The sequence below is a fragment of the Panulirus ornatus genome, chromosome 16, assembly GCF_036320965.1.
Source record: "Panulirus ornatus isolate Po-2019 chromosome 16, ASM3632096v1, whole genome shotgun sequence".
In the NCBI taxonomy this organism is placed as follows: domain Eukaryota; kingdom Metazoa; phylum Arthropoda; class Malacostraca; order Decapoda; family Palinuridae; genus Panulirus; species Panulirus ornatus.
The window spans coordinates 17,413,582-17,429,101 of record NC_092239.1 but is presented as its reverse complement, the minus strand read 5'-3'; the positions used below and the strand labels follow the sequence as shown (position 1 = coordinate 17,429,101).

General features: G+C 39.6%; 1 protein-coding gene across 1 annotated transcript in view; it reads left to right on the top strand.

Moving 5' to 3' along the window:
• The window catches only part of LOC139754173 (type-1 angiotensin II receptor-associated protein-like), an 88,850-nt gene extending 75,675 nt beyond the window's left edge, over nucleotides 1–13,175 (top strand). Inside the window, exon 6 of the mRNA XM_071671361.1 lies at nucleotides 12,030–13,175. Within this exon, the coding sequence (XP_071527462.1) occupies nucleotides 12,030–12,151 (122 nt within the window). The 3' untranslated portion in view covers nucleotides 12,152–13,175. The remainder of the gene's footprint in view (nucleotides 1–12,029) is intronic.
• Nucleotides 13,176–15,520: the final 2,345 nt, after the last annotated feature.

The following is a 15,520-nucleotide window of genomic DNA, read 5'->3' as shown; positions in this document are numbered from 1 at the left end:
AACATCTCATTTCCAGCACATCCATCCTCCTGCGCACAACTCTATCCATAGCCCACGCCTCGCAACCATACAACATTGTTGGAACCACTATTCCTTCAAACATACCCATTTTTGCTTTCCGAGATAATGTTCTCGACTTCCACACATTCTTCAAGGCCCCCAGGATTTTCGCCCCCTCCCCCACCCTATGATCCACTTCCGCTTCCATGGTTCCATCCGCTGCCAGATCCACTCCCAGATATCTAAAACACTTCACTTCCTCCAGTTTTTCTCCATTCAAACTCACCTCCCAATTGACTTGACCCTCAACCCTACTGTACCTAATAACCTTGCTCTTATTCACATTTACTCTTAACTTTCTTCTTCCACACACTTTTCCAAACTCAGTCACCAGCTTCTGCAGTTTCTCACATGAATGAGCCACCAGCGCTGTATCATCAGCGAACAACAACTGACTCACTTCCCAAGCTCTCTCATCCCCAACAGACTTCATACTTGCCCCTCTTTCCAAAACTCTTGCATTTACCTCCCTAACAACCCCATCCATAAACAAATTAAACAACCATGGAGACATCACACACCCCTGCTGCAAACCTACATGTATATATATATATATATATATATATATATATATATATATATATGTATATCCCCAGATCCATAAATGCTACATACAAATCCATTTGCTTTTCTAAGTATTTCTCACATACATTCTTCAAAGCAAACACCTGATCCACACATCCTCTACTTCTGAAACCACACTGCTCTTCCCCAATCTGATGCTCTGTACATGCCTTCACCCTCTCAATCAATACCCTCCCATATAATTTACCAGTTGATAGAGATGCTCTGTGGAAGGTATTAAGAATATATGGTGTGGGAGGAAAGTTGTTAGAAGCAGTGAAAAGTTTTTATCGAGGATGTAAGGCATGTGTACGTGTAGGAAGAGAGGAAAGTGATTGGTTCTCAGTGAATGTAGGTTTGCAGCAGGGGTGTGTGATGTCTCCATGGTTGTTTAATTTGTTTATGGATGGTGTTGTTAGGGAGGTAAATGCAAGAGTTTTGGAAAGAGGGGGAAGTATGAAGTCTGTTGTGGATGAGAGAGCTTGGGAAGTGAGTCAGTTGTTGTTCGCTGATGATACAGCGCTGGTGGCTCATTCATGTGAGAAACTGCAGAAGCTGGTGACTGAGTTTGGTAAAGTGTGTGGAAGAAGAAAGTTAAGAGTAAATGTGAATAAGAGCAAGGTTATTAGGTACAGTAGGGTTGAGGGTCAAGTCAATTGGGAGGTGAGTTTGAATGGAGAAAAACTGGAGGAAGTGAAGTGTTTTAGATATCTGGGAGTGGATCTGGCAGCGGATGGAACCATGGAAGCGGAAGTGGATCATAGGGTGGGGGAGGGGGCGAAAATTCTGGGGGCCTTGAAGAATGTGTGGAAGTCGAGAACATTATCTCGGAAAGCAAAAATGGGTATGTTTGAAGGAATAGTGGTTCCAACAATGTTGTATGGTTGCGAGGTGTAGGCTATGGATAGAGTTGTGCGCAGGAGGATGGATGTGCTGGAAATGAGATGTTTGAGGACAATGTGTGGTGTGAGGTGGTTTGATCGAGTGAGTAACGTAAGGGTAAGAGAGATGTGTGGAAATAAAAAGAGCGTGGTTGAGAGAGCAGAAGAGGGTGTTTTGAAGTGGTTTGGGCACATGGAGAGAATGAGTGAGGAAAGATTGACCAAGAGGATATATGTGTCGGAGGTGGAGGGAACGAGGAGAAGAGGGAGACCAAATTGGAGGTGGAAAGATGGAGTGAAAAAGATTTTGTGTGATCGGGGCCTGAACATGCAGGAGGGTGAACGGAGGGCAAGGAATAGAGTGAATTGGAGCGATGTGATATACCGGGGTTGACGTGCTGTCAGTGGATTGAATCAAGGCATGTGAAGCGTCTGGGGTAAACCATGGAAAGCTGTGTAGGTATGTATATTTGCGTGTGTGGACGTATGTATATACATGTGTATGGGGGGGGGTTGGGCCATTTCTTTCGTCTGTTTCCTTGCGCTACCTCGCAAACGCGGGAGACAGCGACAAAGCAAAAAAAAAAAAATATATATATATATATATATATATATATATATATATATATATATATATATATATATATATATATATATTTCTTTCGTCTGTTTCGTTGCGCTGCCTCGCAGGCGTGGGAGACGGCGACAAGGTATAGTGGAAAAAAAAAAAAATATATATATATATATATATATATATATATATATATATGTATGTATATATATATATATATATATATGTGTGTGTGTGTGTGTGTGTGTGTATGTATACGTTAAGATGTATAGATATGTATATGTGCGTGTGTGGACGTGTATGTATATACATCTGTATGCGGGTGGGTTGGGCTATTCCTTCGTCTGTTTCCTTGCGCTACCTCGCTAACGCGGGAGACAGCGACAATGTATGATAAATAAATAAATATATATATATATATATATATATATATATATATATATATATATATATATATATATATATATATATATATTCTTTTCTTCTTTCATTTAAACTATTCGCCATTTCCCGCGTTAGCGAGGTAGCGTTAAGAACAGAGGACTGGGCCTTTTTTGGAATATCCTCACCTGGCCCCCTCTGTTCCTTGTTTTGGAAAATGAAAAAAAAAACGAGAGGGGAGGATTTCCAGCCCCCCGCTCCCTCCCCTTTTAGTCGCCTTCTACGACAGGCAGGGAATACGTGGGAAGTATTCTTAATCCCCTATCCCCAGGGATATATATATATATATATATATATATATATATATATATATATATATATATATATATATAATTGATAGATTCACGAAAGAGAGACTTTTGGATGTCGCTGTGCTGAGAGGTGCAACTGGAGGGATGTCTGATCATTATCTTGTGGAAGCAAAGGTGAAGATTTGTGTTGGTTTTCAGAAAAGAAGAGAGAATGTTGGGGTGAAGAGAGTGGTGAGAGTAAGTGAGCTTGGGAATGAGACTTGTGTGAGGAAGTACCAGGAGAGACTGAGTACAGAATGGAAAAAGGTGAGAAGAAAGGAGGTAAGGGGAGTGGGGGAGGAATGGGATGTATTTAGGGAAGCAGTGATGGCGTTCGCAAAAGATGCTTGTGGCATATATATTTTTATATTTATGTATATTTATGTATATATATGTATATATATATTTATCTATATATACATAAATATATTGAGGACAATATGTGGTATGAGGTGGTTTGATCGTGTACGTAATGTAAGGGTAAGGAAGATGTGTGGAAATAAAAAGAGCATGGTTGAGAGAGCAGAAGAGGGTGTTTTGAAATGGTTTGGGCACATGGAGAGAATGAGTGAGGAAAGATTGACCAAGAGGATATATGTGTCGGAGGTGGAGGGAACGAGGAGAAGTGGGAGACCAAATTGGAAGTGGAAAGATGGTGTGCAAAAGATTTTGAGTGATCAGGGCCTGAACATGCAGGAGGGTGAAAGGCGGGCAAGGAATAGAGTGAATTGGATCGATGTGGTATACCGGGGTCGACGTGCTGTCAAGGGATTGAATCAGGGCATGTGAAGCGTCTGGGGTAAACCATGGAAAGTTCTCTGGGGCCTGGATGTGGAAAGGGAGCTGTGGTTTTGAGTATTATTGCATGACAGCTGGAGACTGAGTGTGAGCGAATGGGGCCTTTGTTGTCTTTTCCTGGTGCTGCCTCGTGCACAGGAGGGGGGAGGGGGATGTTATTCCGTGTCTGGCGGGGTGGCGATGGTGGTGAGTAGGGGCAGACAGTGTGAATTTTGTTCATGTGTGTATATGTGTGTGTGTGTGTGTGTGTGTATGTATATATATGTGTTTACATTGGGATGTGTCGGTGTGTATGTTTGCGTGTGTGGACAGTGTGTGTGTGCATGTGTATGGGGGTGGGTTGGGCCATTTCTTTTGTCTGTTTCCTTGCGCTACCTCGCAGGCGTGGGAGACAGCGACAAAGCAAAATAGATAAATAAATTTAAATACATATTTATATATTTGATCACCATTTCTTGCATTAGTGTCAGGAACAGTTGAAGAAATGGTGCATTTGCACACATCCATTCTTTAGTAAACATATGTAATGCACTGAAACCATAGCTCCCTATCCAAAACCAGACCCATAGACCTTTCCATGGTTTACCCTTGCTGTTTCACATACTCTGATTCAGTCCATTGAAAGCACATTGACCCCTGTATGCCACACCATTCCAGTTCACTTTATCTCGTATGCCTTTTTCACCATCTTGCATTTTCATCAATTGATCAGTTGAAAGCTTTTTCACTCCATCCTTCCATCTCCAGTTTGGTTCTCCCCTGCTTGTTCCCTCCACTTCTGACACATACAGGTTGAACCTCTTTATTCTGGCAATATTGGAACCTGGCCATATCTGGACCACAGAAAATGCTGGAAAACAGAAATTGACCCCTAAAGGAAACCCCTATGTAAATATATGTCTTACTAGCTTATACCACATATATATTGCTTTGTTATCAAAGGTAGAACAAAGCTTAAAACAGGAAGTAATACAACCATTAATGCTTCCAAACAAGATTTTTATTGTTACTCCAGATTACATCAGAAGTACCCCTAGATGGAGACTCCGTAGTATCTTAGGCAAGGGTTTTTCATGGCATATGTTGCCAATACAGGGTATATTTGTCAGCATTATATGCATGTTCTGTGGCTAAGTTTTCTGCTGTCACTAATTGTGCAAGTTCATCCGCAGACTTTGTTGCAGCTTTGTAACGAGTAGTTAATGTAACGGAATGACCACTGGTTGGTTGCTGGCTTTGGTGGTCTCGGTACTGTTGTTGTTTTATTGTTATTGTCAAGTTAGCCAGCCTGCGCTGCATCAATCCCAGCCAGGCAGCCAGCTCGTACACTCTGTCTCTCTCTCTCTCTCCCTGTACATATTGCTGTTGGGTTATTTAATAGAGAAATAGAGTTTTTATTTTTTTTTTATTACACCCTTACACTACAAGCTTCTGTGTGTGCGCTACTCTTTTCACCGAACACACTTTGAGCTAAAATTCCATGTCTTAAGCTTCAACTTTTGTAATCATTCTTGTGAATATTCACAGTCATAGTTTAGCTTTAGTTCTCTTTGAAGAAATTTGGCCTGCTTAATTAGTATTTCCCCAGAAATGCTTACACCTTCATTACGAGGGAGCTTAAACCACTTTATAAGTGCACTGTCTAATTCTCTACTTCTGGCACCTTTCAAAGTTTTCCAGAACTTTAAACTTTTCTGGCTTTCATTTTCAGCAAAGAAAAACTAAATGTAAGAAATTAACAGAGCTTTTGATTAACTTGGCTGCTGTGTAAACAGATTTTGGCACCTTAGCACTGCGAACAGCACTGCCCTAGTGGCAGATCTACAAAATAATGACGGCATATTAAAATCGTGCCCGACCATGGGAATTGCTGGACCACAGAGCTCCGGATTAGAAAGGTACAACCTGTATATCCTCTTTTTCAACCTCTCCTCCCTCTTTCTCTCCATAAGTCCAAACCACACTGTTTTTATTATGACACCTCTCTCACTCTTTTAATTACTTAATTGATCAAACCTCCTGATACCACATATTGTCCTCAAAAATTTCATTTCCAACACTTCCACCCTCTTTCATATCCTCATCTCTAGTCCATACCTCGCATCCACACAGCATCGTTAGGACTACTATCCCTTCAAACATATCCATTTTACTGTGTTATATAATGTTTTTTTTCATGATTGGTGGTCTTTTCCTGTTTTATGTAATGTAGAAAGTCATTCTGATCACCTTATGTCTGTGCTCATGCCAAGGAAATTGCCAGATACATGACATCTAACCAGTGCACACAGTTGCCAATAATTCATTAACTTCTTTGGCAGAATAGAAATTACTGACTGCTGGGAAAATATGTTGATGTGAAGGTTGTGCCAGCAATTTGGGAGGTATAAGGAGGGAAAATAAGGGAAATTAATATTTGTACCACTGAGTAAAGTCATTCTGCTGTTCTCTGATGAAGCACAACAAGGGTTTGTTATTGCTGGAGTGTAAGTTCAGTGTTTGTCTGAGAACAAAGGTCAAAGGGCAGGTGGTCAGTGGCACCCCATTTCTCCGGAGAGCCTGAATCTGTTCTCTATATCCCTGAAGCCATTTCATTCCTTGAACTCCCATTAAGAGGTGGCCACGACAAGAGTTTCCATTTATCCCTGTCCTTACATGCCTCCCTTACATACACCATTCCATGCATTCTTTCACTATTTCTCTCCCTCTAGTATTCCTCCACCCTATTTTTCTGTGTCACAGGTGGTCTTCCACTCACACCAACTCCCTTAATTGTACTGTCATACACTCACCTTGTAAACTTCCAGTCTTGCATTCCTTCCACATACCCAAACTACCTCAAAGTATTACATTTCACCCATTATACCAGCTCCATTATTCACTGCTGTACCACATCTCTCATACACACTTTCATTTCTTTCTTCATTCCATCAAATCATACCACATGCTCTTCTCAAATAGCTTATTTCCACAGCCTGGATTCTTGACCTCAGTGACTCATTCCATGTCCATGTTTCAGCTGCATAGGTCAGGGTTGGGAGGACTATGTTGTCCCTTGAACCTCTCCTCATATTTATACCTACACCTCTACCCTTCATCATTCTATTAAGGGACCCAGTGACTCTTCTGCCCTGTACTGCTTCTCCCTTATCTCTCCTTCCATATCACCACACTTACCCAAGACAGATCCTAGATACTTAAATTCTCACGTTTTCCAGTATTCCCCCCCCCCCCCCCCCCATATACTAAGCACATTTTAGTACATTTTCGTCTTTCACTCTATATGGTTTAACAAAATCTATACTTTCACTATGTTTCATTTCAAACACCATTGCTTTACTTTTACTTGCATTTACCTTCACATCATAAAACACAATTACAAACTTCTGCAACTCCTCTTCACTCTCAGCAAACAACACAGTATCATCTGTAGACAGGCTTACCTCTAGCCACCATATTCCACTGCCACACTCCATCTCTGTATCCCAAGTTTTGCTTTCATCTCTTATCACTCCATCCATATATATATTAAAAAGCCACAGTGGCATAATGCAGCCCTGCCTCACACTTACATGTGTCCCAAAACTTTCACTCAGCTCGCCATCCACTCTTACACGTGCATTTAGTCCTCTATAGAAGGCTTTCATACCATCCAGCAGTTGTCTCCCTATACCATACATCCTTAACGCATCCCACAAAGCATTCGTCTCAAGTGTCATATGCTTTCTCCAGATCCATAAAAGCTGCCTACAACTTCTTACCTTTTGCTAAATGCTTTTCCATGGTCATCTTTACAACAAAAACTGATCCACACATCCCCAACTTTTCCTAAAACCTCCTTACCCTTCACTTATTATACGTTCAGTCTCTCCCATCACTCTGTCAGTTAATATTCTTGCATACACTTTTCCTGGCATACTTAACAGACTTATTCCTCTATAATTGCTACATTCATCTTTAGCACCTTTTCCATTGAGTAAAGGAATAATATAGCTTTCACCCAGTCCTCAGTCACAACCTTTTGTCTCCATGTTGAATTACATACAAGATACGTCCACTCTATCACACTCTTATCAGCCATCCACTCCAGGTGCCTTTCCTACCTTCAGCCTCATTAATGCCCTTCTTACCTCCTTTTTTTTGCTATAGACCCTTGCACTTGTATCCTCTCCCTTCCATCCTCCATACCCATGCATGTAACAACTGCTACCTCCCAATCTCCCACATTCATCAGTTCATCAAAATACTCTTTCCATCTTCCTTTCACTTCCTCCTTTTGATTCAGCAACTCCTCTTCCTTGTTTCTTGCATGAACATTTCCACTCTTACATCCACCTCTTTCCTTTTTCACCTCCTTCTAGTATAGTTTCGTATTATTCCAAAACTATCCACTTAACTTCCTTTCAGAATCTTCTTATACTCGCTCTTTGCGTTCCTTTATCAGCTTAATATACCACTTACATATTTTGTATTCTTCCCTCCTCCTTTGCTGAACTTTTACTGGTACATTCCTATCAGCCTACCATAAGCCTTTTTCTTTTCTTCCACAGCATTTTGAATCCCTTTTGTCCACCATAAATTTCCCCTTTTTATTCCTATATCTCACTACCTTGTATCCAGCTACTGATTCTACTACCTTTATTTGTATTTCTCCAAACACTTTTAAACACCTCATGACTACATTCACTGCACATCCATCTAAGCTTTCAGTTACCTTCCTTTCATACTCATTCCTGCATTTTCTCTGATTTATTTTCTCGCTTGCGAGCACTTTTACCTCTCCATTCTTCTTTACACCTTACCCCCACTTCTCCTCGATCCTCATCTCCACAAGAACCGCAAAATGGTCATAGTCTCCAAAGAATCCTTTAACGACTCTAGCATCTAGCACGGCCATTCTCAGTCTTTCATCCACTGCCACATAGTCAGTCAAAGCCTTTTACTCTTCTCTCCATCATTTCTCATACACGTATATCTGTGGACCATCTTGTGCTGAAAAAAGGTGTTTTCTGGGAATAAAACCCTCTCAGCACAAATATCCACAAGATAACTTCCATTCTCATTTACTCCTGGCACTCCCCATTTACCATCTATCTCACCAATTTCATCATATCCCTCTTTCCCATTCATATCACCCAATACAACCACATTTCTTTCATTCTCAAAACTATTTATACAGTCATTCGAATTTCTTCAGAAAAGCTTCATTTCACCCTTTCCTCGTACAGTCTTCATATTCACAGACACATATACTCATGCCCATGCATACTTCACAATCCCAGTCTTTCCTTTCACCCACTCTATTCTTGATCCATTCCATCCATGCTCTGCAACACCCTCCCATACTTTTGGTGACAGTAGAATTGCACATCCTGCTTGCCCTCTTCTCAGATGATTTTCACTCATTCCCGTCCATACCACACCTCCTTCCATGCCCTCCCATCACTTGCATTCATCCTTTTCATTTTCACTTCACACACCCTGCCCAAGGATATAGGTTTTCCCAATCCTTAGCACATCCATGCTAAAACTTTTAAACCTCTCTACAATCTCCCACCATTTACTCTCACCAGTCATTCCATTCACAGTGCCATCACCCTCAGTCGCTTGTTCTTTTAACCCTCGACATAATTGTTATAATTGGTAGACTCCAGTACTGCTTCTTAGCCTTTCATGCCTCAACCTTGACAGGTCACTGGCAGAGGGCAACTCGAGCACAGGGTTTCCAGAGGCAGTGAGGCTCCAAAATTGTCAAAATACTAAAAGTGACAGCACACTTCAGTTGTCTGTCTAAATCTAAAAGTATTGTCTTGATGTAATTGGCAATGCCTTCCCATTTAGTTCCACCTCTAAGGAGTGTTATAACAATGTCAGCACGAGAATGCGGGGTAAGACTTGGTTACTCCAGTAAAAGTAGGGTATCCCCTCAAGGTACTGAAACTTCATAACTTTTAACGATTTTAAGCTTCTTTTACTTTCCATAGTAGCAGCACCTCCTACCTCATTGGTTAAGATACTGCCACTGCACAAATCTGAATCTGTCAAGTAAGCAGTTAAGGAATTCTGGAACCTTGATTAAGCAAATGGGAAGTACCATCCAAAATATAAATTTTTCACTTTTGAGGTGATAACTCACTAAAATCAAGTTGATAGTTGAGAAACTTCCAAATTGGTAGTCTAGATGAGCAATTATGTTCTCTGTTTCCTTGAATTTAATGGCAAACACTTAAGGGTCACTTTGTCATTGTTGTCCACCAAAGCCATGGTCACAACTTGAAAACTTTCAATCAGAGACTCATAAAACCTGATTTAATTTTTCTAGCCTTTGATGAATTGAATGGCTCAAGACCCACAACTCTAGTTTGGAATGTATTTTAGTTTGCCCCTTATTTAAAGATTTAAGTTTAACTGAACCTTGCCAAGGAACTTAAACAAATTTTTTATTTTTTATTCTTTATTATGTTGAAGGCTCCAGTCATGGATGAAAGTCCACATCAAGGCTGTGCCCTAATTGACATAAAGAGAGAATAATGAAAAAAAGAAAAGACAAGGGAAAGCATTTAAAAATTTTGAGAAAGTGAAAAACCTGTCTTTTGAAACATGGCAGGTTGTAGTTATTGGGAAAGACATGAGAGGGAAGAGAGTTCCAGAGCTTTGACATGTAGGGAAAGAAGCAGGTGTCAAGACTGCCCACCTTTGAGTTGCTGTTGGCCACATAATAGTCATATGACGCAGCAGCTTGCCAAGTATTGTGTGGTCTAGCTAGTGGTGGGGTCACACAAGCAGCCAGCTCTCAAGAGCAAAAACCAAATTAATACCTATTGAATAAGGAAAGTGACCCAACATTGCAGCGGAGGGCAAGGGGGTCAAGTTTTAGAAGTTAGCTTGGTTCAGTTTATGAGGTGGATTGCTTTCAACTCTTGTCAAGTAAGGATGCAGAACTAGAACCATCCCAAATGTGAGATTAGTACGCCACACAAGGACAAATCAATACCTTGTGTAAACAGAGCAACTGTTCAGAAGAGAAGAAGTTTTGACATCTAAACAGGAAACCCAGTTTCTTAGAGATAGACTTAGCTATTCCCGTAATGTGGGGTTGCCAAGAAAGAGTGGATGTTACAGTAATACCAATAATGTTCCCTGAGTCTAGAGGTGGAATTATAGAACTGTCAAACGAGAGACAAAAGTTGTGAGGAGTTTTTGATAGGGAGATAGGTAGAAACTGCATTTTGGAGGTATTTAACTTAACTAGATTTTATCTACCCCACTGAGGTATCCTGTCCAAGTCTGAGTTTATTGAGGAGGCTGTGTCAAGACGAGAAGCAGATTGAGTAAGAGAATAGGGAGCAAAATTGAAGGATGTGGATGAAAGCAGTGTTGAGTCATCAGTGTATGAGTGCATTGAGTTATTTGTGGAGGAGAGAAGATTGTTGAAAAAAGGAGAATAAGTGTATAGGACAAGACAACTTTGAGGGACACTGCTGTTGTTGGAGAAAAGGGGGAAGCTGATCCATCAATTATCACAGAGATAGATCGGCCAGAGAGGAAGCTAGATATGAAGGAGCAAAGTAAGGGAGGGGAGCTTAGAGATGAGACCCTGATGCCATACCCTGTCAAAAGCCTTAGATATGTCAAGGGCAACTACACTTGTCTCCCCAAACTCTTTCAGGGATAATGACTAGATATTAGTAAGTTAGGAAAAAATTTCACCTGTGGATCTTACCTTACAGAAGCCATACTGGTAATAATAGAGATGACTATGATTTTCAAGGTGTATAAGTAAAGATATGGGAGTTGAGGAGGGATTCAAAGACTTTGGAAATGTTAGATGTCAAAGCAATAAGACTATAATCAAAGGGGTCAGATGTTCACCCTTCATAGGGATGGGATGTATCGGTTCATGCTTCCAAAGAGAAGGAAAAGTTGTCATTATTTTCCAGAGCTTTCCAAAGGGATTGATAGCTGCAAAGCATTGATAGTGCATATTGTAGGGGACAAAACTTTAATGAACACATTGGTTAAAAGAATATTTTGAAATAAAGATTAGCCTTATGTGATAAAATATGCTTCAGGAGGAAAAACCATTTCTTGAACATTTTAGAGGAAGGGGAGTGAGAATAAATGAAGGTAAAAGTAATGGGTTTGGGGGCTCAAGAATTATTGTACTGAGAAAGTGATAGTATAGATGATATATTTCAGGCCTGAAATGTGAGAGGTGTAAAGGGATTCGGGAAAGTAGGAGGGGTTCCTTATGCCAAGATGAGAGATACAGCAGTGTTCGGAGAATCTGTGTGAACCACTTTGCTGTTTAGTGGGATGTGGCATTTGAATATAATTGGTGATACCAGTTGTGTTTATATGTTGATTATGTATTTGATTTGAACCTTTATTTAATACTTCACTCTTGATTTTTATTGATTTCAGGGGGTCCTCGTCGTAGCCCATATGAAGATATTGACCAGACTCCTCAAACTAACCCCTCAGCTGGCATGGATCCAGAGAATGCTCCTACATCATCACCAAATGAAAACCTCTTCACCACCTAAGTAGAAAACTCACAAAAACTTTTGGGTTTGAATTCTTGGTAACTTTTAGTCAGAGTTGTTCATCAGAAGAAACCATGTATCCATTGATTTAGGCTGCCTTTGCCTGTTAGGGCAGATAAGAGTTACAGTATAACATTGACAAACTTTTATAGGTTGGCCTAGATTTTGTTTTTCACAGCTAGCACCATCAAATAAAAGGTGAACTAAGGATAATGTATGTATACCAGATATTGTCAGGACAAGTATATCATGACCTGAATAGGTAACAGTGAGTCTAGTAATTTCTTGGACAGATGAATTGTGTTGAGCCTACAACTGCACTATATTAACTGCTCTCTAGACTGTCATCCATATTTTGTTTCAGAAAGACAATGTCCCACTTAGAAATGCAATGCCACATGTAAAACATAAAATGCATAATACACAATCTCCACAATCTGCCTTGATTCTTGGTAGTTATAAGGTATCTGTTCATATCTGTTTATATCATGGATACCTTTGTTGTACCTGACACAGCTGCAGAAAGAAACTGTAACCTATTACAGTAAGATTGGATTATTATCATTTATTAGATAGACTTGCCCAAGTGGTTGTGCCATTCCAGTTAACAACTTGCCATTTCAGTAAGTAAAAGGTTGATTAGGATATTCTTAGCATTAGCAAACTTAAACAGTCATTCAATGAGCCAGATGCCATAAATTTCCTCTTGTCCCTCTTGCCCTAGCCTTTTCCTTACTGCAAAGAGCACTTTCTGTGATTCCTTTAATATGCAGGTCCTAGATTTTTGCATCATGTAAGTACTGTGTGAGAACTATGTGAAAAAATACCTTGTTGTCTACGTATGATAGAATTTATAGAATTATTTTCCACCTAAAAATTTCGATGTCATAGAATTAACCAACAACTGGAAAGTCCATTTGCCATTCTTTTAGGTCTGATCTAGTATTACTGTAAGTAGTTTTATTACAAAGAAAGCACTCATGAGAATTTAGTCATTGATATCAAAATGATACATTACCATTGATATTGAAATCTTTATTTTCCAAATGATTTTGGTTGCACTTCACGTTTCTATATAACTAGAAAAGTACATATGAAATATCATGAAGTCAACTTGTCTGTTTTTGCATTAAAGTTAAACCATTAGTATTTGTAAAACTGGTAAATTGGATATCAGATAGAAGCATTAGAACAGGAGAAATTTTTGTATACATTGCCAATGAGACAGCATTAAGAACAAATGAACAGCATCCTTATTTGCACAGATTCACTTTGTAGCATATATTCATTATTTACTGAAACCAAAACCTACCTTCCACAGCAAAACCCAAGAGATTATTGTATGGTTTATTGACTGCAAATCACCCTTTTATGTACCACATTGATATAGCTCATTCTATTTCATGCTCACTTCTCATGCCTCCTAAATGCTCAGGTCCTAATACCCCAGTGCCTCCATCACATTGTCCTTCCATCTCCATTATGGTCTTTTAACAAGGAAGTAGCAAATTGATTAAGTCTGCAAGAATGCTATAGGCTATACCAAAAAGGTAACAAGCTTAAATTTATGAGAGCCTGGTTAGAAAATTTAGACTCTTCAGTTGATTGTTGTGAGCAAGTGAGAAATATGTACAGAACATCCACAAACACAGTAAAAAGAAAATTTGATATATGGTTGAAGTGAATTTCATGTGAACTCTGTATCAGCAATTACATAATGAGCATGGCAGCAGAGAGAAACTGTATTATTTATTAGGCAAGATATGTGGTAGATACTACACACTATCCTTGTCTTTTGGCCAAATCTCATTGTTGGTACTCTTAGTTAGCATAGGTAGGTAGGTACTTCCCATTCTCCTCTGCACTTATGACATGAGGAAAAAACCACGAAACTATTTTGACACAGCCATATCAGCTGTCTCGTTACCTGTTACCATGCCCTTCTCGTATCCTGTCATCCATTACTCAGTCAACTCACTTCATCTTAAGGCATTATGTTTACAGCACATCCACTCTCTTTCATTACTTTGTGTTCAGAACCCAAGATACATATACAAACAATACCATCTCAACAAGAAAGATGGTGAATATTATTGGTCCAGGGACTTGGGAATATACCAAAAAGATATCAGACGATGTATGAGATTCCGGCAAAAAAGTTTGAGAGTACAATATCTTGAGAAATAGAAAAATTTGTGAAAAATCTACAGGAACATTAGCAAGAAAACTTGATATGTGGTTGAGGTCAGTCTCCAATGAAGTAGGAAGTAGGAACATTTAGGCAGGAACAATAGGTTGAAACAGTAGGTAGATGTAGTGGGTAGGAACTTTAGGCAGGAGCATTAGGTAGAAGTAGTGAGTAGGTAGGAGCCTTTACAAACTTTGCACTAGAGTTGCTCTCTGCTTGTGGCCTGTTAAGGGTGAGGTACTAAAGGCTATGAAGCGACACTGGAGTCCACTAGTTATGGAGACTATTGCCATGGCCATCCACTTGAAGGAGGTCCAGATGGGAGTGAGCATCAGAGATATAGATAGATATTTAGTCCTCCGTGAATCTTGAATTGCAGATTTTAAGTTGCTTGCTGTGGAGAGAAACAGTATGATTCATCACGCAATATATGGTGATTGCAACTTGCCGGTCTTGATCTTTTGGCAAAATCTTGTGTCAGTTACTTGTACATGGGTACCTTTGTCATAGTTACTTATAGGTAGGTACCTTCAAACTTATCAGTCTTTGCCCTCTCTATCCATATACTCCCATGTTAGGAGAATAGTTAAGGAAACAAATTTGTATGCTGGCAAATTTTAGAAAAACCTTCAATTGAATGGATGAGGAAATACTCAGCAAGTTATTCATGTCTTACATAAAACCAAAACTAGAATATATTTCTCAGATTTGGTTACCATACCTAAAGAAGCACAGTCAACTAATAGAAAAGACTTAGAGGAGGGCTGCAAAGATGGTACTAGAAGGAAGGAGATAAGTTACAGGGAAAGATTGGAGACTTTAAGTTTATTCACCTTGGAAGACAAGCATGAGGGGTGACCTGATCACAAGTTTCAAGTATTTAAAATGGATTAACTGTGAACAGTGAACACTTTGTCAAGAAATGTAGGGATAGAACAGCCAGAGAACAGAACATGAAATTAAGTAAGAACCTTGTTAAAAAGGATGTAAAGAAATACTCTTATTGAATGAGAGTGGTGGATGAATGAAACAAAATGGCTAAGGACATGTGTAATGCAGACAACATACATAAATTGAAGAGTTTGTTTGGGAGTAAAGAATGGGGCCTCATACAGTATACATATATAATTACTTCTCAATGCACCTAGGACCTAATCCCCCTTTCTCCCACCAGTGACTTG